The sequence below is a fragment of the Puma concolor genome, chromosome D3 (assembly GCF_028749965.1).
Source record: "Puma concolor isolate L17-30 chromosome D3, mPumCon1.1.hap2, whole genome shotgun sequence".
NCBI lineage: Eukaryota > Metazoa > Chordata > Mammalia > Carnivora > Felidae > Puma > Puma concolor.
The window spans coordinates 15793010-15819743 of NC_141678.1; the positions used below are offsets into that span (position 1 = coordinate 15793010).

Here is a 26734-nt window from a genome sequence, read left to right on the forward strand (position 1 = left end):
TGGACAGTGGGATGACATATTGACAAGTCCAAGGGGGCAAGAGGGCCAGGAGCAAAGCACAGAGCGTGAGAGAGAAGTGAGAAGGCCCTAGACAATTGTCAAAAGACCCCAACATTAATGGAGACAGGTAGGTCTGCACGAGATTAGGCAAATGGTGCATGCTTGGATTCCAGCTTCAGACAGAATTTTAACCCAGGCAAACATACCATGTTCCAGAAAGATCTAGAAGGTGTGCTTAGCAGGGCCCTTTTGGAACAAGGATCCTTACCACCTCTCCTGAAAGGCACATCTAAGATGATTTCAAAAACATCTGTGCGGTTCCCACACAGAATCTTGTACTCGGAAAACAAAAACACTCTCCCACTCACTACTTCTGGAGTGTTTGGTTCACCTCCCTCTAATTTACATGGCTAACTGGCCTCTCCCTGGTGAGCACCAGCAAAGCATGGAGATGAACATCTGACACCATCAAGGGCATCCATGCCTTCACCTCTTTGGAGAAGAGAAGGGCTCTCTGTGCAGGCTTTCACATTTGAAAACAATACACAGGTTACCCATCCCAGGCTACCTGCCACTGTCCTCTCCCACCTCCGCTCACCACCCCCACCCAGGAACCATGTCTGCTGAATGTGAGAAGCAGGTGTTGTGCTATTTCAAACAAGCCTGAACCCCAATTCGTTTCTCAGTAACTTGATACTCATTGGTGACGACCGTGGTTTCTCATCTAGCGTTGTTATTGATTTGGTCAGAAGTAATTAAGGAGATAATTCTTACTCAATTACATTTCCCTGAATTTCCTGAGGTTGCTAACTCTGCTCCCCGGCTGTATTTTCTTTTCTAAATTAATTTTGTCTTGACTTCGAAATGAGAATGGATATTAGGGGCTTGCTGTGCTTGTTGGCTTTCATAGGAACAAAGTGGGGCTCTGTATTTTAATTCTGACCAGGGCTCTCAAACTATTTTAATTTTTAAAAAAATAATGTAAAACATACACTGGTTTAAAAAAATTAGCAAACATGAAAAGTCTTCTACCAAAGAGTAGAAGTTCCTCTTCCCAGCCTATTTGTCACTCCTGAAGGCATTCCCCAGGCTGGCACTTCTAACACTTTCCTATTATTTCCTCAAATGATCTACGTTTCCAAATCATTTAAGTTGCAATTCTATTTCTCAGCTTGTATGTTTTAGACTTTAATGACCGCCTCCTATGAAAAATGAAGATCTGGCTTCTTGGAATCCTTACACACTCCCCATCTCCAAGTCCTCCCCCAAATGGTATTACCTTTAGTTCTACCTCTGGTTAATTCTGTAGCTTTAAGAAATATGTTATTAGGGCAGTGAAACTCTTCCATAGGATACTATCATGATGGATACATGTCGTCATATATTCGTCCAAACCCATAAAATGTGCAACGCCAAGAGTGAATCCTAATGTAAACCATGAACTTGGGGTAGTAATGATGAGTCAGTCAATATAGGTTCATCGACTGTAACAAGTGCACCCCTCTAGTGGGGAATGCTGATAATCCAAGAGGCTATGCATGTGTGGGGGCAGGAAATACATGGGAATTCTCTTGTACCTTCTGCTCAATTTTAAAGTAATATTAAAAAAAAACATATTTTTAAAAAACTATATTACATTCAGGGCACCTGGGTGGTTCAGTCAGTTAAGCGTCCAACTCTTGATTTCAGCTCAGGTCATGATCTCACAGTTCCGTAGGCCGGAGCCCTGCCTCAGGCTCTGCACTGACCCTGAGGACCCTGCTTGGGATTCTCTCTCTCCTCTCTCTGACACTCCCCTCCTTGTGCTCTCTCTGTCTCTCAAAATAAATAAACTTAATTTTAAAAATTATTTTAAATATAACTATGTTACACTTGCATTTCTGTCCCCATTCATCATAGAAAGTATCTTTGACTCCTCACTTTATAGAGGAGATTAGTTCATCATCTCCCCTTGTGTCTTTTATTACTACTTTTACATCATCAAGATTGGCAGCCCACATTCTGTTCTGGGCCCATAGTTAGTTTCCCAGGCTTTGTCTATGAGTTGAATCTAAAAGTTGAAAATCAAAGACTATTACAGCTTCCTTCTCAATGGCTCATCCACCCACTCAACAAATAGCTGCCAAGAAACCACTCTGGTTTGGCACTGTGCCAGAGACCAAAGAGGCAATATGACAAGGTCACACTCCCTATATGCACTGCAAGGCTACAATTTAGAGGAGGGAGGGAAAAAACACACCTTACAACATAAGCATAATAGCTGTTTAAATCAGTGGTTTTTAACTTTATATTAAAAATAAGAAACATAATAAAGAGGTAAGCTGCCTATAACAAATATTTTAAGTTAGAATTGCTGGTTTTTCTTTTCCTTTGTGAATATAAGTAGAGTCTTGGTGCTCAGGCCTTGCCCCACCTGTCTTCCCCACAGTGATCCTCAGGCTGAAGCCAGAACAGTAGATTTTACCCACTGGGGATCATATCCGTCCTCCAGGGGTGGAGACACAGTGAGAGACATCATAGCTGCAGTTTTGTTTTGTGTCTATAAAGTTCCTTCAACAGGGAGCCTTTGCAGCATTGGATGCATTGGTCTAGAACACACTGGCTGGAAATATCACTCTCAGGGCAGCTGGGAACAAACATCTGCTCATCATGAGAGATGCCAGACCAGTCACCATGATGCCCATGGGGCCAGTGCAGACACCACGGGGGCTTCTGGGGCCATGGAGGGAGTATTCTGACCGTCCTTGGCATGAATGTCCCGTCCAAGTGGTGGAGCAGGTGCAGGCGTGTGTGTGTGTGTGTGTGTGTGTGTGTGTGTGTGTGTGTGTTTGCTTATCAAAGTATAAAATCTCTCTGGCAGGATACACAAGAACTTGGTAGCACTAGTCATCTCTGCGGAGGGAAATGACTAGCTTGAGGACAAGATGGAAGTAATGCTTTTTAACTATTTACCCTTTTGTTCATTTTTAAACCATTTGAAAATGCTACCTATTCAAAAGAAAAACTAAGATAAAAAATGAAATAAAACTTGAGGCTTCATCTTTGGTCCTTAGTTAGGGCCCTCATCTCTAAGCTGATGTGGCTTCCCATGGCTTCTCAGCAGTATTACCAGCATTGGGCATGTTTTCTCCTGCTTGGGGACTTCAGGAGAACCTTCATAATCCTCCCACCTACCCATCACACCTTATGTTCCAACTCTTCCTGGTTCCCTTTGTCTGAAACAGCTCTCTCTCCACTTCAGCTCAGTGACAGCCGCGGCCAATAACCTGCCTCGAGCTGAGGTCAATGCCTGCACTTCACCACATTATAGTTAAACTGCCTATTTGGTATCTGTCTCCCCGATTAGACCATGAGCTACTTGAGGGCAGGGAGGCTGTCTTGTTCAGCATCATATCTCTGGCCAGTTTCAAACTCACAGCAGGTATTTAAGAAGTTTTTGAGTCTCTGGTCCCTCACGCAATGTCCTAATGTGGCCCATGTAACCTGGCATTGAATTGCATCTTGTGGACAGCATTGTGGAAGCATTGCTTCATATCAAAGCAGCCCCGGACGCACATGAAGGCTCCTCCCCAGGGGAATGCAAGCCCCCACCAGCAATTCTGCATCTTGGCTCTTTTCCCTTTCTCTCCCCGTCCCCCCAGTCCTAAACTCATCTCTCTGCTTCTGCTATTTGTGTGGAAAATGAGGTTAAATGAATTACTAACCCATGGAAGGCTGGGTTTCTTTGGACCTTCAGGGGATTCACTGGGATTCTGCAAAGATGTTGACTTCCATCTTCCTCCAGGGAGAGAGAAAAGAAACTGAGGGTGCATGGGGACGTATCCCCACCCCTCACACACACACATGTAAAGTGCCTGGCATGGGAATGGCAGTTGTGTGTTATGATGCTACTTTTCCTTCCTGGAACCATGGCAGACATTGCTAATCAATCCCAGAATTCTTCTGATGAGATCAGACTGCAGGGACTTCTAGACAGCCACTCCTACTAATGTAGATTGAACCTGGCACTGGAGATGCCCATTTGGAGATGGACAGAGCCCATTTGCCATGTCCAGCCTAACACATTTCCAAACACACGGGAGGTACTGAAAATTTAGGCATAATTTTTTAGGCATAAATTTAGGCATAATTATTAAACAGAAGTGCTATTGGCAAAAGATGGTTGTTACATCCTGGGGCCCATATCCTGAAGCTCCTCCAGGACTTTGAATGACAGCCCATCATATGGATTCCCATTGGCTACTGCTGCCCAACAACCGGACTGCTGGCCCCTCATATACCTCGTCTTTCAAAAGAACTTGTGAGATTAATGTATTTGATTAAAAACAAAATTTCTTTTTTTACTGGGTGGATATAGCACATTGGCTGCTGGCACACCAGCTCAATCCCTGGGCTGATGGAGGCTCATTGATGCTGGAGGCCAATTTCCATTTCAATCAAGTGCAAGTGGAGGGTGGCAGAGAAAAAGATTGAAGGAAACTGGGACTTGACTGAAAGCTATGGCATCTAGTGCCACCTACTGTTATATCACTGCATCGCTACCATTTCTGACCGTCTCCGGGTTGTTGATAGCCTTCATCTGTCCTTCATGAGTTTATTTGAGAATAAGTCATTCAAGTTATATTTTGTCTTTATGATTCAATTTTTTAAAAAAAATTCCAGATACTCACTATATAGTGATAATGATAGTAACATTCTTTGATGTGTTTAGTTCACGAAGCCAAAATACCAAGCTGCCTCTCAGTACCCTCACAGCTCCTTGGATGAAGACTGGGCAGGTGACAGGTGGGAGCCCTGATGTCCGGAGGGGAGTGACAGACCTGGAGTCACACAGCTAGAGGGGCAAGGAGCTGGGACTCTGAATCCTCATATCCCTTCCGTATCTGTCACTCTCCCACCTCTGCTCTCCCCTGCACACCTTGGGGCCTGGCTCACACCTTGTCTGGCCCCCTCAAAGCGTAACTCCTACTTTAGAAATTCCAGTGTGTAATGTGGATTTCACTGGAGGGTTCATGGAAGAGATGGAATGGAGGGTAACACTGAGCCCCATGGAGGAAAAATCACTAAAACAGTCTTTTCACTGGTGCATTTTTACTGGATGTGAGTTACCGCCTGCCCCACCCCAAGGCTCTCTTCCCACCCTCCATGATATATGACTCTGCGTTTATCAACTGGAACCCTTCCTCCTCTCTCTGTGTTTCCCCAGAATCCGTCTTCACACTCCTCTCCCTTCCCAACAAATCAATCACCCTCCTTAAAAACAAGGAGGATTTGAGAAACGATGAAATAATGAAATGATGCTGTCTTTCCCTTTTACTCAAAGAATTGCAAAAGACTTTTTGAATTTTCAGGGAGGCTTAATGATTGAGGACCCAAGTTGTAACTACAGGAAGATTGGATGTATTAGAGTTCTCCAGAGAAATGGAGCCAATATGACACATATAGATAAAGAGATTCATTACAGAAATTGGTTTGTGCAACGGTGGAGTCTGACCAGACCCAAGACCTGCATTTGGGAAGCTGGAGACCCAGGAGAGCCGGTGGTGTGCATTCTAGACTGAAAGCCTCCCAGCTCAAGACCCAGGAAGAGCCAACGTTTCGGCTCAAGTCCAGAGTCAGGAAAAAAAAACATCCAATGTCCCAGTTCCAAGGGCAATCAGGCAAGAGGAGCTCCCTCTTACGAGTCTGGGGAGATAAGGCTTTTGTTCTGTTCTTCAGCTGATTGGATAAGGCCCACCCGACATTAGGAAGGGCAATCTTTGGGGTGCCTGGGTGGCTCAGTCAGTTAAGCATCTGACTTCAGCTCGGGTCACGATCTCACGGTTCGTGGGTTTGCATCCCTTATCAGGCTCTGCACCACAAGTGGGATTCTCTCTTGGGATGCTCTCTCTCTCCTCTCTCTCTGCCCCTTCCCCGCTTGCACTCTCTCTCCCTCTCTCTCTCTCTCTCCCTCTCTCAAAATAAATAAATAAACTTAAAAAAAAAAAAAAGGAAGGGCAATCTTTTCTATTCAGTCTATCAATTTAAATGTTAAACTCATCCAAAAACACCCTCAGAGAAGCACCCAGAATAGTGCCTGAGCACCTGTGGCCCAGTCAGGTTGACACCTCAAATTAGCCATCACATGGGGGTTCTATTCTTTGCTGTGATAGCTGGCCAGCTGTATGACCTTGAATGAACTTCCTCTGTGCTCTTCTTCTGTAAGATGGGTTTATTAATAACTGTCCCATTGGGTTGTTGGAAGAAGCAAACGAGAGTAAAGGCATAAAATGCTAAACACGGTGCTGATGTGGAACAATTCCACAATAATTTGTCAGCTTACAAGACTTAGCCACCTCCCCCTCCCTCCACTCAACCCCCACTCACAAAGCAAAGGAAGCCCTCACAGTCCACGTTTTCTGCAACCCTTTACGTTGTTGCACAGCTAGAAATCTGAGTGTGTATATGAAAGATCATAGTTTCTAAAGGTAGGAAATGAATTCCAAATAATTGTAAACACGGCACAGATCAAATGAATCCTGCAGGCCACCAGCCTGACATCTCTGTCTCTCATTTACAGATGGGAAACAGACTCGCCTAGGTTTTGCAGTCATAAACAAATAGGTGTGAATGTGTTCCAGTAAAAACTCCCGATTCACAAAAGTCAACAGCAGGCCGTGGTTTGCTGGCCCCTAGACTAGATAAGGGTGAAGTGGGATGGTCAAGGAGTGCAGGACACTAATCTCCACCACGGATCATCCATGGGCCCTTGAATAAGCGGCTTAACCTCTCCAGTCCTGGGTTTCCTTTTCAGCAAAATAGGAATAAGAGTACCTCATAAAGGTTGGCATGAGGATCAAATAAACCAATGTAAAAAAGGGCCCCAACCACAGACTCCCCATCCAGTCCCCAGGCAAGCTGTTGACATAGTTGGGGCATTGTCCCTCAGAGTGAATGTTGCTGGTGACAGATGCAGGTGGTGGTTTATAAGATTTGACACTGTGAGGCGCGCCTAGGTGGCTCAGTCAGTTAAGCACCCAACTCTTGATTTTGACTCAGGTCATGGTCCCAGGGTTGTGGGATCAAGCCCCACCTCGGGCTCCACGCTGAATGTTGAGCCTGCTTGGGATTCTCTCTCTCCCTCTCCCCTCCTCCTGCTTGTGCTCTCTCAAAAAAAAAAAAAAAAAAGATTTGACACCGTGGAAGGTGTGTCTCTTGGACCTCTTTCCAAGAAAGAACTTGCCATTCAACCCTAAGGACTCCAGGTAGCTGAGAGCCTCCAGCTGTTGGCACTTGTAGGACCTACCTCAGAGGCCAGGATCAACCCATTGTCCCCAGCCAAAGAACGCTGGCCATTTCTGCCCTACGTTTGGACTCGTAGTTTGCTCTAGACTTTGTCTAGATCCCCATCATGGTCTGAGGCTCTCTCTACCCAGTCTTGCTCTTTCCCTCTTTTCTCTCTCACAAGTTTATCCCAATAAGCCTCTTGCACTCCTGTCTCAGTGTCTGCTTCCCAGAGGCCCCAACAGACACAGATGTTGAAGTTTTCAAAGATTCCAGGTCATTTATTTTGCAGAATGACCTTCACTTTTTATTTTTCTGATTGTTCCTTCCTGACCACATTCAGACTGGGCATTTGGGACAGAACGACAGTGTAGGTGGGGCTCCTGGGTGGCTCAGTTGGTTGAGCTTCCAACTCTTGATTTCATCTCAGGTCATGATCTCATGGGTTTGTGGGTTCGAACCCTGCATCAAGCTCTGTGCTGACAGAGATTCTGTCTCCTTCTCTCTCTGCTCCTCCCCTGCTCATTCTCTCTCTCAATAAATAAATAAATAAACTTAAAGAGAGAGAGAGAGAAATACGATGCAGGTGATACTGTGTCCTCCCCAGTGCATTGCTTCAGGGCACATGACATCAGTTTGTCCCATCACAGGTGATGCTGAGTGTGCTCACACTGGTTCAGGAGGTATCTGCCAGAGCTTGTCTTTATGCAGGTACCTTGTTCCCTTTGTAATTAACAGCTAATCTGTAGGGCTGAACCTTGAGACTGTGATATATTCATCTCGTCATTCAGCAAATGATGGATTGAACTCAGGGTCAGACACTGTGTCAGAAGCTGGAGATCAGAAGCTTTCTTCCCAGGAACCATTGTCATCCTTCTCTTCCCCCAGAGATTCCTGCTGCTTATTCTGTTCTTAGGGTCCCAGCATAAGACTCACTCTTCATCCCTCCCCTGGTTAACCATCCCCTTTTCCCTACCCCACTACTCTCCAGGGCCCCAATATTCCCCAGCCCCCCCCCATGTCGTTTCTCCTGGGAGTTGAGAAAAACAAGAATGGTTAAATCAAAATACTCTAAAGGATGCACCCTGCCTTCCGTGAAGAAATTCTTTAAAAAATTCAATAGCACACTTCCTATTTCAGCTTGAAGTGTCTACATGGAATGAGGTCACTAGTTCTGGGTCATCCCTACATAGGTAGGTACGTGTCTTATATCTTTAAGAAAAAAAAAACACCAAAAACCAAAAACCAAACAAAAACCCTCATTCCCCCCAAAGGAAAGTGCCGGTCACCATCATAAAACCACCCAAAGTTTAAATATCAGTCTGCAAACTATGATCTCTGGTTTCATGCATATACCCTTGCCATGGATCCTACCCACTCTCTGCCTATTTTGTTCTTTACAGCTTCTCCATAAGGAGTCTGAAATTTGCTAATCATCTTCCTTGCTCCTCAGTGCTCTCAGCTTTTCAAATGGTCTCCCTTCCCCCTCACCACTTGACAGAGCTTCCCAGCTGTTCCCCTGATGTCTGTATCAGCCCAAGTACATTTAGCAGGAATTCATTTCCATCTTAATCTGATTCTAGGAAGTAGATCATATTTTAAGAAGTAACAAAGATGGGTTTGGAACATTCTTTGATAAAAAGACAGAGAACAACAGATATTTAAAAGATCGGCTTGCCAACAAACCATTCTGATGTTTCGCCATATAAAAATTTTTGTGACAAAATCCAGTGGGCAAGCTTTGGAGGCAGTATCTTTAAATTAATAGCTAGCAACTGCTATCCCTTATTTAGCCCCCACTATGCAAAATGGGAATCAGAATGAAGTCATGGTTAAGAATACAGGCTCTGGGGGGCACCTGGGGGGCTCAGTCAGTTAAGCATCCGCCATCAGCTCAGGTCATGATCTCACAGTCCATGAGGTCGAGCCCCACGTCAGGCTCTGAGCTGTCAGCACAGAGCCTGGAGCCTGCTTTGGATTCTGTGTCTCCCTCTCTCTCTGCCCTCTCCTGCTCTGTCTCTCTCCGTCTCAAAAATAAATACAAACATTTTTTAAAAATTAAAAAAAAAAAAGAATACATGCTCTGGTGTCACTTGAACTTGAGTTCAGACCCACAATTTGCCATTTGATAGCATGTTGTGTTCACTTTTCAAAGCCTCAGCTTGTTCCTCTATAAAATGGGGATAATAATATGGCAAGGTCTAAATGGAATCATGTATTTCAAATGAAAACACACTTAGAACAATGTACGGCACATAGATGAACAATAATGTTGTTGGTAGACAGTATTAACTCCATTTCACAGATGGGGAAACAGACTTGGGGAGGATATGCAACTTGCCTAAGTTCTTCAACTCCTAAGTGACAGAGCCAGGACTCAAACCTGGGTCTTTCAGACAAAAAAGCTCTTTCTTTTCATTCCTGCCACCTCCCACTTCTCAGCTATCAGGTTAAACCAAATCGCTTCCAAATGTTACTATGAATCTGAATATTCACAGTACATGAATATTAAATGTGAATGTACCTGCCCCCAAACCAACCCCAGCTAAGCCTCCAATGAGTTGTTTTCCTCCTCTCCCCGCCACATTTATCAGCGTTTAACCTGACACCTTACAGGATGTCATGTGGTGTTTCTCACAGACGCTGTCAAAGACTCATTTATAGATCAATCAGAATAAGGACACACGCTGTAGGAAAATGTGGACATGGCAGAGATTTGACTTTGTTTTCCAGGAAACAAAGAATGAAGGCATCCCCTACACTCTACAAGTCAACAGAATAAACCGAAGGCTCTTAAGGCCAATGGCACTCCCGAGGGAAGCAAGGATAGAAAATTAAAGTCAACAGTCCCAGGATGGTTTTTATTAATCTTGGCTGGAAGTAGTCACAGAAAGCAAGGCAAAGGACATCCAAAGGGATGGTGATAGGGTTATACTTGACTTTTATTTTCTCCCAACTTTTTAAAAAAATCTTTTCTTGATTTTCCACAATGTTCATTAGTTAGTTTCATAACGAGAATACAATCTTAAACATAGAGTTGTATTGCAAACGTGTTACCAGGGTAGGGAGACACGTTAATCAGTGTCAGCAGGGAAGAAATATTTAGCATCAGTTTGTTTATCCGGGATAAGTGCTTAAAGTGTGTGGAGCACAGGACATATAAATTTTGGTGCAAGAGGAAGTGGGCTATGAAGATCTGGAATAGATGATACAACTGACCCTTCACCAACACAGAAATTAGGAGCACTGAGAGCACCCCCCCCACACACACACACAGTATCAAAAATATGTATATAACGTTTGACTCCCCCCACAACTTAACTACTGATAGCCTGCTGTTGACCAGAAGCCTTGCTGGTAACATAAACAATCGATTAACACATATTTTGTGTATTATATGTAGGATATACTGTATCCTTAAAATAAAGTAAGCTGGAGAAACGACAGTGTTATTAACAAAATCATACAGAAGAGGAAATACATGTACAGTACTCTTCTGTACAAAGTCCAAGTAAAAGTGGAAGTACGCATTTCAAACCCATGCTGTTCCAGGTCAGCTATACTTCCTAGGGAAAAGAAACTGGCAGAAGTAGGTGGGTTCTGGATACTCTAGAAACCTGCATTGTGATAATGATTTTGAGAGAGAGAAAGAATGATCCCAATTCTGGAAAGAATGATCCAAATTCTGGATATGCATCTCAGCCAAGGAAAATTCTAAGAACCTCAAACTTAGGACCCAAAGATAAGAAATATCCAAAGTTACCATCTGCAAAGGGATCCGTACAAATCAGGAAAACCAGATTTATAGTCCAAAAATACCTGGTCAGCACCCAGAGCATAAACTATAACCACAGCCATTTGATGTTGGCCTTCATTTCCATTTTCATTTCCTGCTCCCACGGGGGGGGGGGGGGGGGGGGGGGGGGGCTGATCCTTGCAAACTACATTTCCCAGGTGCCCTTGCCAGCTGGCTTCCAGAAGAGGAAACTGGAGGGTCAGAGGAAGGGAGAAGCCAGAGTATTTCTCTCCTTCCCCCACTCAGCTTCTGGTGGCAGCTCCCAAATGAAACTACATCTCCTCCACGAGCCTACCTTTTGCCAGGGGGATTGGGCTGGATTGGGCTTTTGAAAAAAAAAATTTTTTTTTTCAACGTTTATTTATTTTTTGGGACAGAGAGAGACAGAGCATGAATGGGGGAGGGGCAGAGAGAGAGGGAGACACAGAATCGCAAACAGGCTCCAGGCTCCGAGCCATCAGCCCAGAGCCTGACGCGGGGCTCGAACTCACGGACCGCGAGATCGTGACCTGGCTGAAGTCGGACGCTTAACCGACTGCGCCACCCAGGCGCCCCTGGATTGGGCTTTTGAAGGCTGCCTCTCTCCTTAGCCCCTCCATCCAAGCTAGGTTGTCAATCTCCAGCTTGTCATGTCATCCCTTATTTAGCTTTTCAATTCTTCCAACACCTTTGTGATTGCTTCCCTATATGAAATTCCCTGTATTGAACTATCTGGCATGAGCTCTGTTTCCTGCCTAGGCCCTGCTAAAATAATCTACTAACTTACATCATTTTAGCCTAGTGTGCTAAAATAATCTACTAATCTACATCACTCCAGACTCCGATTACTCAATTTAAAGCAGCCCTGAAAACTTACACTTAGCTCATATTGATAGAATCAGTCAGAATTGCTTTACAAACACGAACACGCTATTATTTTATTGGACAATTAATAAAGGTAAGTTATTTTTAAAGAAGAGAAAAAGATGACCCAAATTACAAGTTACCACTTACCTATAATTCAAACATCCTGCAATAATATCCCTACTGACAATTTGTTACATTTACTTTCAACCTATTATGTTATTGCATATATACCTTGCCATATATCATTATTTAATTTTTTTAATGTTCATTTATTTTTGAAAGAGAAAGAGAGAGCACAAGCAGGGGAGGGACAGAGAGAGAGAGAGGGAGACACAGAATCCGAAGCAGGCTCCAGGCTCTGAGCTGTCAGCACAGAGCCCGACAAGGGGCTCGAACTCACGAGCCTTCAAGCCATGAGATCACAACCTGAGCCAAAGTCAGAACCTTAACCAACTGAGCCACCCAGGTGCCCCTATGTATATATCATTACTTTAACATATAATTTGTATTAGTGTATACGTATTTTTAGAAACATCTACAGATTTTTATGAATATGAATCTTAAAACTCTCTAGATCTAAGTTCTTTACATTTTTGTGACATGTGGTTTTACTTGAAATTATATTCCTTTCCATAGCAACAAATATACATCGATAGCAACATTAACTAGTAGCACCAAATTCAAATGCATTGTATGCCATCACCTGGATAGACCATGATTTATCCCCTCAACGCTCACTGTTGGACACTTAAATGTTTTTCACTATTATTAATACTGTTGTGATACGAATCCTCGTGGATAAATCTTTTTATCCTTGCTGAAAAATTTCCTGGGTAAAAACAGAATTGCCGGGCATGAGCGTATGTGTTTTTAAGGCTACATATACACACGGCTAAACTGCCCTCCAGAAAGCTGTAAAGATGGTGATTCTTGGATGTCGTGTGTACTTTTAATTGTGCTAATATCAAATAGTGTTGGTAAACGTCCTGACAACCGGAACTCCCTCATTCAATGCCATTATTACTGCTGGCTTATTATAATTGTAATTAAATAACAGTCACTTCCTGAGCGACTATTGTGAAAATCGCTTCCTGAGAATTCACTGAAATGATGACATAATTGCAGGGATTTGGGGGCTGGATCTTGAAGTTTGAGTGTGTTTGGTTTTTCATTGTTCATAAATATTTTTAATTTACAATATCTTTTAAGAAAGTTACTTTGGTCCCGTAGGGAAGAGTTATAGAAGGTTCAGAAAAAGAGAGGGATTAGGAAGATAGGTAACAATGACTTCAAACTTTGATCTCAACATGGCCAATTTCATTGGTTTCACTGCGAAATGCACCAAAATGGATGTCATCTGATGTTGATCACACAAGAGGGGAAGGGAAGGGAAAAGAGGATGAGTTCTAGTTAAAATAATTCTTAAATTTTTTTTTAATGTTTATTTATTTTTGAAGGAAAGACAGAGTGTGAGTGGGGTAGGGGCAGAGAGAGAGGGAGACACAGAATCTGAAGCAGGCTCCAGGCTCTGAGCTGTCGGCACAGAGCCTGACGTGGGGCTTGAACTCACGAACCATGAGATCATGATCTCTGAGCTGAAGTTGGGGCACTTAACCCACTGAGCCACCCAGGTGCCCCTAGTTAAAATAATTCTATCTATTGTCAGGCTTGGCACACACCCAAGGGAAGACATTTTTCGGATAGAAATCTTATGGTTGTGGGTAACAGAAAATCTAACTCAAGCTGGCTTAAATAATAAAGGAAATGTTCATGAAAAGCCTAGTAAAGGCTGATTAGTTCAACAAGGCACCAGGGAACAAGTTTTTCTTTGACTCTCCTCTCTGTCTTCCCCCACATCTTCTTCAACTAGAGGCAGGTGCTCCTCATGGGCACAAAATGGCTGCCAGCAACTCCCACAGATCATCTGCTCCTCCAATTATAGTCAATGAGGAAAGAGGACTTCTCCGCCTGTGGTTCCTTAGAGGCTCTAGGAACCATGCTTTCTAGAAGCCCCTGGCAAATGTCTGCATGCATCTCATTTGCCCAAACCACATCACATGACCATTCCTTAACCAGTCACAGTGATGGGGGATGGGCTGTGCTGTTTGGCTTCAGCCACTCAGGACCACCCCTGCTGCAAGTGCCCCATGGGGGGGGGGGGGGGCAAATGGTCTAGTGAGGGAGCTAGTATCACAAGGGAGAGTACTACATATTGTAACATGACTTCCCAAAGAACTCAGACATCTCCGTATGTCAATAAATATATTTCCATCCTTATACTGTCATCACATTTAATTGCTGTATACTATTCCATTGTTTAGATGCACCATAATTATTTGACCTGTCTTCTACTGTGAAGACGAATAGGGAGTTGCCGTGAGTTTCCTCTTACAAGCAGCATCCCAGGGAGTGGTTTTGCTGATGGATCTCCGTGCCCATGCAGGGATATTCCCACGGGACGCCTGACAGCCGAAGGATCATCATACCCTGAGGCAAGCACACTGGGGCAGCATTTAGGGTGCGCTGACGCATCACCCTTCAGAAAAGTCACCACAACGTATTCTTCCACCAGCTTCATTGAAACCACCCACTTTCCCATAATGTCTTGGCACTTCCTTTGGTTAAAAAAAAAAAAAAAAAAGAATTAGTACTTCAGGCATTCATTTCCAGGCAGGGTAATCCAGATAATGATCTTGCTGTTGTTCCACTAAACTGGGGCTGAGAAAAGTGACTCTTATATTAGAATACAGTTAATTTAACTCTCTTCTTTACATTGACCTGGTATCCACCTCTGAGTAATGAATTTAAGTCTTATGAGGTTTCCCTTATGGCTAGGCAAGGCCAATGATTACCGGAAAGGCAAAGAAAAACCCATGAACAATCACCTGGTTAATTCACTCATAAAACCCTGCTATAGGCACGGCGAGGGGGAAAAAGTACCATTGACAAGATTCACTTCTCCAAATCAGCTGCCTACACCGCCAACAATGATTATTAACATTTCATTCTTTGCTTTGCTTTGAGTATAATGTTAGTATCAAGAGCCTCCATTTATCAAATGCTTGCTACGAGTCAGGAATTTGGCGATGAATTGTCCCAAGGTAAGAATTATTCCTCCTGAGAAAGAGGCCCAGAGAGGTTGAGCAATTTGTCTGAGATCAAACAGCCAGTCACCAGACAGAACCAGGGTAAGAGGCAGGTCTGCCTATCTCCAAAGCCCTTGTTGCTTCCGCTGTGCACATGGCCCCTCTCTGGTGTAGAGGAGGTCACTGTGCTGCCCAGGACCCCTTCCAACCTGATCAGAGATCTTGGATGAATGCCTGAGCCTCCTGCAGCCTGGCGCCATTTGTAATGGTGCACTAACACTTTTTTCTTTCACTTCTTGGCTTCCCATCAGGTTCCAGACAAGCCGATGAAGAGCATCAAGTACATGGACAAGGAAATCATAAGCCTCAAAAAAGACCTTGCACGAAGCCGGTGAGTGAGCCCGCAAGGATTAACCCATAGATGCCCTGACAGAGATGAGCAGGCTACAGGGCAGTCCCTACGAGTCCTTGCTAAATCCCAAGGTCCCCAACACTAAACATTAAGCAGAAGACTTTCAGGAGGGTGTCCTTTGGCTGGACTTTCCAGAGAGTATCTTTACTGGACTAACCTCTCCACTAGCTGCCAATCACTGCCTAGAATTCCCTTTGTGTTCCTTCCTGGACCTGAATCCAACTCAAGACAGTTCCCATGTGCTCCAGAAAAATCTCTCCTTTTTACTCCAGATGCACATCATGGTTGCCCAGAGTCAGACAGACCTGGTCTCAAACACCGGCCCTGCTACCTGCCAGCTGGTAACGTGGCAGAACCTATTGAACCTCCCCGAGTCTCTGTGTCCTCATCTGTAAAATGAATATGATATGAGGTTGTTAGAAGGACTGGGTGAAATAAAGCAGCTAAAGTGCCCCTTGTGTGGCCTTTAACACAATGCCATCCCTATCCAACCTCCCACCCCACCCAACCCCTTCCTGTAAAATAGCATGAACAAACTGAGGTCTAACCCTATCTTAGTCATCTCTGGACGGTGAGCTGGGCTTTTTCTCCCTCTCACCTCTTGACTCTGTCCTGGGACCTGCAACGTTCCAAGGTAGGATCATAAATGGGACTTTTGGCAAAACACCTCAAGGCGCGGGAAGAGATGGAGACTCTCTGAGCACAAAACACGTAAAGATGTGCTGAGAGGGGGGTCATACAGGCAGTGTGGAAGGCCCGTTTATCTTCTGTGTCTCCCACTCTGAACCAGACCACAATGCAAGTCAGGGCAACACATTCTCGTTCTTCACCTCCCTCACTCGGAAGCTCCCTCTGTCTCTACTGCCCATCTGCGTCTCCACACCTTCCCCGTCCAGGAGCACAGCTGATGGTACTGGATGCAAGAGCCCAAGAGGGGGCTGCAAGGTGTGGGCGTGAAAGGTGGGGAGGAAGAATGGCATGAAGGGACGAAGGCACGCATCAACACCCCCTGTCCGGGAGAAACGTTAATTGCAAGCTGTGCATGTAATTTTAAATTTTTGAATAGACGCACTACTATTGAAAAGTAAAAAGAGACAGGTGAAAGTAATTCTAATACCATATTCTATTTAACCCAACACAGCCGAAGTGTTATCAATCATCATGTAATCAATATAAAACATATTGATGAAATACTCTATTCCATTCTTCATACGTGATGAAAAGTGACAAAGTGATACAAAATGAGCAGTGATGAATTACACTCAGGGCACACATCAGTTTGGACCAACCACCTTTCAGGTGCTCAGTAGTTACTATGGACTGAATTGCACACCACCCCCCAATGCACATGTTGAAGCCCTAACCCCCAATGACTATATGTGGAGATAGGACCACTAAAGAGGTAATTAAGGTTAAGTGGGGGTTCATAAAGGTGGGCCCCTGAATCAACAGGCCTGGTGTCCTTATCAGAAGAGGAAGAGACATCATCAGGAAGGTACTGTCTGAAAGCCAAGGAGAGAGCCCTCAGGAGACACCAACCCTACTGACACTTGACCTTGAACTTCCAGGCTCCAAAACTGAGAAAACAAACGTCTGTTGTTTGAGCCATTCAGGCTGTGGTATTCTGTGATGGCAGCCTAAGCAGACTAATAGTCAATGTCGAGGTAATCCTGCAGAGAATGTCCCCAGCTCGAGAGCGGATGGACCCCAGTCTCAGAAGCTCGTGTAGAGCTGAGCACAGGGATGGCATGTGAACTTGGGTCTCAGAATTGAGGGCTCAGACCCACAAGGACTCCTCCATTACTTGTGGACATATTGGCCTCTAGAGTATTTGAACCCAGGCTCGAGAAGGCTTTTGAGGCGCAGGCCTTGGGAACCTTGGGGGGAGTAGTGTCAGAAAGTCAAGAGCTACCTGAATGGGGGCAGCAAAGAAAGAGGCTCGTGTAGCTGAGAAAGAACGCCTCAACTGGGATCTGTACTCTGCTCCACGGCCATGCCTGGAGGACATTCCAGGCTTCAGAAGGAATGGTGCAGCACAGAATTTGGATCAGAGGTGAAGTTCAAAATACAGAACCATCTGTGTGTCATGGGCACCAAACAATCGGAACAGACACCGGCCATATACAACCATTGTAACCAGGTTGGTTCTTACCAGCTGAATATTATCAATCTTGAGGTAGATGATTCTGACCCAAAGCCTCAGCTGCAAATACATACCAGAATCTTGGGAGCCTGAGAAATGAGAGTTTCCATATTAATCTGTATCCTGTAGACAAACAGCTGATAACTAAAGGTACCAACAGACGGCTTGACCTATGTAAATTCCAGATACCAAGACTCAACCCAGCTCAAGGAGGGCGACAAAGCTGAGCCAGCTCAAACCAGAACTGAATGCGAAATTTTCAGGAAATTTGCAAGCCAGTTATTAGACACAGCTACAGTTTAAAATTCAATGATGTGAACTCACAATTAAATGCATCACATTAAAACAAAGGTAATAAATACTCAAAACCCATCACTTCCTAATGATGCCATACATTTCACTCTTCTCTGTGCTCTTGACGTTATTTCTGGTTATGGTATCTGTTTGGTGGAAATATTGTAGAACAGGAGCGGCTGCAGGCAAATGTCTGCCCAGCTCTACATTCACTGACATCACGTCGGTAGCTCAAAATCAGCCACAGTGGAAATATTCACGGCACAGAAATCCACAAATGCTACAAATCAGGGCTTATTTGTACCCCCCTCCCTTCCCCCGCCAAGAGAGATGGTTGTGGAGCATTCACCGGCACATCCCTGGGGACATGCTTCCTCTCCCCCACCAACCAAGGTTGAACTTTGGACTAAGCCAGCAGAACATAGGGGCTTTAGTCAAAAGGTGATAAAGACAGTGGCTTTTCTGCCACCCCTGAGTTGGCAGGCTGAGACTGTCACTCCTGCCAGACGCATTTACCATGGCTCTGAAACTAGCTAGAATTTAACATCCTCACTGGACAGGCTTAGCCTGTCCAAACGCTGGACATGAAAGAGAATGTGGAAAAGGCCACACAGAAAAGCCACAAGCAAGAAAACAAGAAACAACAATAAAGTGTTCCACCTGGCCACGCTCTCGGATTCCACTGACATTTAAGGAAACAGCGAGTCCCCTTCAGAAGGAAACATCCTGCTTTCCAGAGGAAATCTCCTCCCCAAGAGATGCAAACCCTGTGTGCCCATCTCCCAGTGTCAAATGAGGCGAATTATTAGCAAAGATGTTGTCTTTCCCACTTACTGTTTTTCAAACCCACTTCGCCGATTAGACTTTAGCCTACCTTGAACCAAACACCTTGACTACCTCCTAGATTTTTTTTTTAAATGTTTATTTATTATTGAGAGACAGAGAGACAGAGCATGAGCACAGGAGGGGCAGAGAGAGAGGGAGACACAGAATCCGAGGCAGGCTCCAGGCTCGGAGCTGTCAGCGCAGAGCCCGACGCGGGGCTCGAACCCACGAACCGTGAGATCATGACCTGAGCCGAAGTTGGACGCTTAACCGACAGAGCCACCCAGGCACCCCGACTACCTCCTGGATTTTTATTTAATACCTCAGCCCTCTTATAATTCAATGACACCATCCCTAGTTTCATGGCCAGTTTAACATGATGCTAGAAAGAATAAAAACCTAACTGCTTTCCTCCTCGCCTGCTCTGCCAGATGTTCAGTGGCACCAGGCAGCCTGCCACGCGCTTGCTCGTGGAATCTCTCCTAGTGGAAGCTGACAATCGGGGTGTCCGCATGTGCCCAGTTCTTGGACTCATGAAGCCGATAACCTATCTTTCTCCAAAGCTGCTGGTGCTTTTTATTGCAAATGTTTTAAGGAAAATAAACATCTCTGCAACTAAAACTAAAACATTGACTTGGAGCTATGATCTGCCCATGGCAAAGTTTAGTTAGGTGAAGGCAACTGCAAAGACACAGGGAGAAATTACCGCCCTGCCCCCCCCCCGCCCCCCCACAAGTTCCCCAGCAGACCCCAGCAGGGTACAGATTATGCAAGTGTTTGAGATTTTGCTTTAGAGCTCCATTTGGTAGACAGCTGAAGCAAGGCAGTTAGAAATAACAAAGGTGGAATTCTGGCAAAGGAAGAAGCTTTTTTTTCTTTGTAAGAGGTTAGGCACTTCTTGGTTCTTCCTCAGTTTTCTGTGGTCACTCATTTTCATCAACAAATATTGAATATCAGGTATCACCAGGGATACGCCAGGCATGACTGGATATACTGGAGACACGGCAGCGAACAAAACATTCAAAATCCCTGTCCTCAGTGAATAAGAGGCAATGGTGTGCATTAAAATGGGGCAAAGACAACAAACAAGTTAGTGGGTGATGAAATAGGATGGAGAAGGGAGTGTTGGTTATATACTATGAGACTATAAAACAAGGTGATGCAGGGCGCCCGGGTGGCTCTGTCAGTTACGCATCTGACATTGGCTCAGGTCATGCTCTCACGGTCTGTGAGTTTAAGCCCTGTGTCAGGCTCTGTGCTGACAGCTCGGAGCCTGGAGTCTGCTTTGGATTCTGTGTCTCCCTCTCTCTCTCTGCCCCTCCCCCGCTCGTGCTCTCTCAGAAATAAATAAATATTTTTAAAAATTAAAAAAACAGGGGCGCCTGGGTGGCGCAGTCGGTTAAGCGTCCGACTTCAGCCAGGTCACGATCTCGCGGTCCGTGAGTTCGAGCCCCGCGTCAGGCTCTGGGCTGATGGCTCAGAGCCTGGAGCCTGTTTCCGACTCTGTGTCTCCCTTTCTCTCTCTGCCCCTCCCCCGTTCATGCTCTGTCTCTCTCTGTCCCAAAAATAAATAAACGTTGAAAAAAAAAAATTTAAAAAAAAAAAAAAAATTTAAAAAAACAAAACCACCAAGGTGATGCCTATAGCCTGGTGATGGGGAGAAAGCTGCTATTTTATCTTGAGTGGCCAGAGGAGGCTGTTCTGTAAAGGGAGCTCTCGGCCTGACATCTGGACGGTGAGAACCATTCACATAAAGATATAGGAGGAAGGGGGGTGGAGGACAACAGGTGTATTCCAGAGGAAAACAGTGGATGGGAGCCAAAGTTGGAACAAGCTGGAAGTGTTAGAGAAACAGAGAGTAGCCAGTGTGGCTGGAGCTGAGTGAGAGAGGGTGAGAGAAGCAGTCAATGAAATTAGAGAAATGGACCTCGGGCCTCATAGGCCATGGTGAGCATTTGGGTCCTAGTCTAAATGTAATGAGAATCCATTGGAGGGTGCCGAACAAGAGAAGGATATGATCTGATTAAAACAAATTTTTTTAATGTTTATTTATCTTTGTGAGAGAGAGACAGAGAGAGAGAGAAAGAGAGTGAGCCTGAGCAGGGGAGGGGCAGAGAGAGAGGGAGACACAGAACCCGAAGTAGGCTCCAGGCTCTGAGCTGTCAGCACAGAGCCTGACACAAGGCTGGAACCCACGAACCATGAGCTCATGACCTGAGCTGAAGTCAGACACTTAACCAACTGAGCCACCCAGGCGCCCTGGCTATGATCTGATTCTTAACAGAACATTCCATATGCTGCATAGAGCCCAGCTGAAAGGCTGTAAGAGTTGACAATGGTCTGGCCGGCAAATAGCAGTGAACTGGAGAGAAGTGGGTAGACTCGGGATTTATTTAGAGCCACAGGACTGGCTAATGGATTGGATGTGGGGGACAAGGGAAAGGCAGGGTCAATGTGCTACAATGACTCATTGATACCTCTGCCTCCTTCACTAGGATATAAGATCTACCATAGCCTAGACTATATCATGTCCACTGTCACAGTTCCCAAGTGTTTGTTGATGGGATGACTTAATTCTTTATCAGGCAACAACGTTTAATAAGGGACATTCACTTTGAGATATGGTTTGTGTCTGAGCTGGTAAGTAGAATGAGTTTTTCCCAACTTTCTTTTTTCCTGGACACAATTAGAGATGAGACTAATAAATTAATTAAAAGTTACATCCAGGATGGTAGATAGGCGGCTCGTGTACTCCCACTTCTCTCTCCTGTGTCCAAGGCAGACATCACTAGTGGATCACAGCACTCTTTCAGTCTGAGTCCAGATTTGGTCTTGAAAATCCTCTGTGCACAGGATGTAATTTATTTGCCATCTCAAAAGGAGACTCTGGTGTCTATAATGACACCTTATTAACTCCATTTGAGGGTTGGCATGCAAGAGACCAACAGGAGGAACAGACCTCAACCAAATCCCTTTATGAATGAGGCTGATTTTTAACCAGTGAATTTAAATAGCTGGAAAAATTATTGTTGACCTCAGACATTCACTGGCGGTTCTCAGCAACTTCTACGTCTCACCATTCAACACCCAGGACCTCCGCGTCCACAGCCTGTAACTCAGAACGTCTTCATTTACAAGTTCAAGCCTGACTTGGCCCACCAGCCCCTCCCCCTGACTTGAGACTTGCCTCAAAGCCCCAGAATTGTTTCAGAAAAATGGATTTACATGCTGGTCAACGCCTCGGATGCAGGCAAAGTTAAGGCTTCTGAATTGCACCTTATGAATCATTCAAAGAAGCCCTCAGTGCCTCCCCCCCATGTCACATCATCCCCACACCCTGCAGCCAGCGGGTGGACTTTAATGAGTCCCCTACATGTTCCATAAAGGCAAGCACTTGGCCCTACGTCCTTAGCCCAGAACTGATAAACACAGCCGCGTGCCCAACGGGTAGGTCACCGCTGTGGGCTGGAGGAACCTGGCTCAAGTTAATTGCATTTTTATCATCTTGAATGTGACCCAGAGGCCCTGCCCATTTTTTTCTCTGTTACTGGTGTCTTCGTGTGTCTTTGACACCTCTAGTTAACCGTAGATCGAGGGCAAGTTTTCTTCTCTGCTTTTCTTACACCGCTCTCCACTGAGGGTAGATATCTTTTTAATTCTTTTCCTTGTGGCTAGGGCTACCTCAGAGGATCCCACATAAAAATTAAAAAAAAAAGAATTAAAAGGCCATGTTTTCAAATCTAAGCATCATAGTAACTTGAACCCTTGAACCTTTGGCTACATAAGGATTCGCACAATACTTCGTTTTCTGAAATTCTTTCCCAGATGACAGGCAATGTGCTCAGTCCTATAGTTAGGCTTGGGGCCTTACATAATACAGTTGGAAGTGCATTAGCTTTGGAGTCAGCGGTGGATTCAAATCCCAGCTCTACCAGCAATTAGCTAGGCGTCCATGAACAAATCAACTCACTTCTCTAGACCTCAGTTTCTTTATCTATGGTATGGGATACAGAGATAACAAGATCTGCTTCACACTGTTGCTGGCATTTGTGAGAACAGAGATGGGTGAGGAATGCAGGAATAAGTCAACAAAAGGTAGTCTTTGTTTTTTAGCTGGTTTTGTGAGATCATCTGAAAATGTTCACAGGCAGTGACAAAAAAGCGTCAACGTTGGAGACAAACAGTCCCAGCCCTGTCCCTTATCTGCTAAGTGGTCTTGCTCTGGTCATTTTACCTCCCTGAACCTCAGTTTCTCATCTGTAGGATGGAATCAATGTCTCCTTCCAGGGATTTCTTTGATGAGAACAAAAGGAGACAAGGTGTATCATATCTTCTATTCCACTTCGTTCCTTCCCTTAGCTCTTCTAATGCTCTGAGAACAGAGATGAGACCAGGGAATTCAGAGTTGCCACTTACAAGCCACATAGTGATGAACAAACTACCTAATTTCTCTGAGTCCCAGAGTGGGGATTGCATAAATACTTTCTCCCTCTCACAGGGCTCTTGTGAGGATTAAATGAGTTAATACATGTGAAGCATTTAGAACAGTGCCCGACCCATGGTAAGTGCTTGATAAATGGTAGCTGTGTATCTTACATCATCCGTGTACCCCGAGTGACTGTAACTATTTTACAATATGATCGCGATCTCATGGATTCCTCCCTGTCCCTAGTCAGGGAGCTCCAGGCACAGTGCAGCATGAGGTGCGGGAATATCACACCCAATCCCAGATTCTGAACCTTGGAGGGTTATGTTTTAAGGCCAGCTAGAGCCAATACGATAGGGAGAGGTGGGGAGTCAAGAAGGATAGTTCCTAAGTGGAGACTGTGCAAATCAGCGGTTAGTACTGGATTTCCAGATTAATTTTAAATCTCTTCCTATGGGGATTGTTGAACAAGCCATTACTCTAATGGATGTAACCACAGGCTGCACAATAAAGCACTAATCCACCACTTAGAGCAGACGCTGCATGCATTAAGCCCTGTAATTTTTAAAAAATTTTTTTATTGAAATATAGCATAATACAGGAAAGCACACAAATGATTAAACTCAATAGACTTTCGCAAAACGAACACACCCCGCTAACCCACACCCCCATCAAGAAAAGGAACATTACCAAGGCTCCCCCAGAAAGCTTCCTTGTGTCCTCTCCAGTCACTACCCCACCCCCAACCCCCAAAAATCGCTATCCTGAATTCTGAGGCTGAGATCAGCTCCTCCTGTTTCAAACTTTACATAAATGAAATTGTACAGTTGGAGCTCTTTATATTATCAGGTTGTTTTCATCCAACATTATGTTTCTAAGGCTTTTCCATACTGTCTCATAAAGCTGGATGGAGTTTGGTCTTTCTCAGGTCCCTTCTAATTTCCATTTGGTGAAGATAGCACGACGCATTCATTATGGTATTGATGGACATTTGGGTTGTTTCCACTTTGAGGGGGTACTATGAACAGAGCTGCTGTGAACATGCTTGTACATGTGTTTTGCTGAACATACGCATTTCTGTTGCAAATATACCTAAAAGTGGAATTGTTGCTCATCGAGTTTGCACATGCTCAGCATTACTAGATACTTCTGTATCCCAAGCCCTATTTTTAAAAAAAATTTTAATGTTTATTTATTTTTGAGAGAGAGAAAGAGAGAGAGAGAGACAGGGCATGAGCAGGGGAGGGACAGAGAGAGGGAGACACAATCTGAAGCAGGCTCCAGGCTCGGAGCTGTCAGCACAGAGCCCGACGCTGGGGTCGAACCCACAAACCGTGAGATCATGACCTGAGCCGAAGTCGGACACTTAACCAACTAAGCCACGCAGGCGCCCCCCCCCCCCCAAACTCTATTTTTTAAACAACTTTCAAAACATACACCAATAAGACAATCTTGAAAAACTAGAAAATACAGATCAGTAGATATAAATAAGTAATGGAACCACACACAAGTACATCACTAAGGAATGATTATTCATATTTTGGCATATCAACTTCCAATATTTTTCTATACAGACATGTAATTTTAATAAGGCAAGAGAACCACTCTGCCTGCACCATTTGGTAACCTGATTTTTTTTATTCAGCAACAGATTATGAACATCTTCCATGCAATAAATGCACATCTACAACTCCATTTTTTAAGGTTTTTAGTATGAAAATGTTCAGATATCCATAAAGGCAGACAGAATAATATAATTAATACATATTAATTATATTAACAATATATATAGCTAAAATATTAAGAATATTAACAAATATTAACAATATATAGATCTTTTTTGAGAGAGAGAGAGAGAGAGCTAGCAGGGGAGAGGGGCAGAGGGAGAGAGAATCTTCAGCAGGCTCCACTCTCAGCACAGAGCCCTTAGTGGGGCTTGATCCTATGACCCTGGGATCATTACCTGAGCCGGAAACAAGAGTCAGACACTCAACCAACTGCGCCACCCAGGCATCCCTTCCCCCACTATTTTCAAGCATTTATTATCTTATCTGTAAATATTTAAACGACTATCTACAGAAGAACTCTTTTTATTTTTATTTTTTTAAATTTTTTTTAATGTTTATTTATTTTTGAGACAGAGAGAAACAGAGCATGAACGGGGGAGGGGCAGAGAGAGAGGGAGACACAGAATCGGAAGCAGGCTCCAGGCTCTGAGCCATCAGCCGAGAGCCCGATGTGGGGCTGGAACTCACAGACCGCGAGATCGTGACCTGAGCTGAAGTCGGACGCCTAACCGACTGAGCCACCCAGGCACCCCAGAAGAACTCTTTTGAAAGCAAAAACCATAATAACATTACCACATCTAAAAATTAGCAATAATTCTTCAATATCAAATATCCACTCAAGCATAACAACCATCTTAATAGCTGTATAATATTCCAGTGTAAGAATGCAGCAAAATTCACCTAACCTATTTCCTATTGCTGGACTTCTTCATTATTTTCAATTTGGTCCTGTTATATAAACAGTGCTTAGAGGGACATCTTCGGAGTTAGATCATTATTACTTTAGTTGCTTAGGATGAACTCCTAAAGCATGCATCTTTAAGATTCTAGACCCTTCACTGAAGTCTACATTTACACTGTGTTTCAGTTCTGAAGAGGTAGCTAATTCAGGAAATGTTTGAAACAAAATGAGCTTTTCTCATAAGAAATGAGAGAAAAGCAAGAAATACAGGGTGAGAGGTTGAAAATACTTGACACATGACTGTGCACTTTTCGCTTTAGTATAGTCTTCAGCAGTGGGGATGGGGATGCTATGGAAAGCAAAATGAAAACATAAAGTGTTCATGAAATAAATCCCTCCTAAATTACTGGCAACATCCAGCTGAGCCACAGATAGAACCAGGCTGCATCAGTGAGATCATTTCCCATCCCCAGGATTCTTCACGTAAAATATCTGCCCTACTTATTAGCACTTCCTGTAATCCCAGCCCCTCCAGAAGTGACTGTTGTCACCCAGATGAGCCTATTGCCCGGGGCTATAATCCATGCACCTTTTGCAAAGCAAATGAAAACTTTGACTTTTCCTGAACAGACTATAGTCTTTGACCACATCTTTGCCTGGGTCTTTTCTGTAGCATGAACTAACATTTTGCAGTCATGATTTCACTTAAAGTAAAAAAAAAAAAAAAAAAAAAAAAAGCAACAACAACAAAAAACTGCATTAAAAAGCCAGAAACCCCACAGGTTCACCAAGCTCATCTCAGAACACCTGAACTCCTGAACTGTGCTCAGGAGCAACACTTGGGATGCTAGACCAAAAATCACCCGGCCGCCCACTGGGAGAGAAGTGACACTCTGTCATTTGTCCAACCCACAACCCACGGGAGCGCAAAGCAATAACAATAATAAAAATAGCAGGCAGTTCACACTCTGTTATTGCGAAATTAATGCTTGTAAATATATTTCAACAGGTATTCATTTCCTCATGACTCTATTCCAGAAACGGATAAGAACAAGAAACACCTTTAAAACCAGTTTTCCCGTCACCTACCCTTCACCTGATCTAATGTACTGACAGATAGCATAATATGTGATGGCTTTTGGAACCAGCCTGAATCCTGGCTCAGCCACTGATA

The 26734-nt window shown here is 44.3% G+C and overlaps 1 protein-coding gene across 1 annotated transcript in view; it reads left to right on the forward strand.

The window, feature by feature from the left end:
* CCDC60 (coiled-coil domain containing 60) overlaps positions 1–26734 on the forward strand; it is a 162512-nt gene that overhangs the window by 55671 nt on the left and 80107 nt on the right. Inside the window, exon 2 of the mRNA XM_086681812.1 lies at positions 15303–15382. Coding sequence (XP_086537938.1) covers positions 15303–15382 — 80 coding nt within the window. The remainder of the gene's footprint in view (positions 1–15302; positions 15383–26734) is intronic.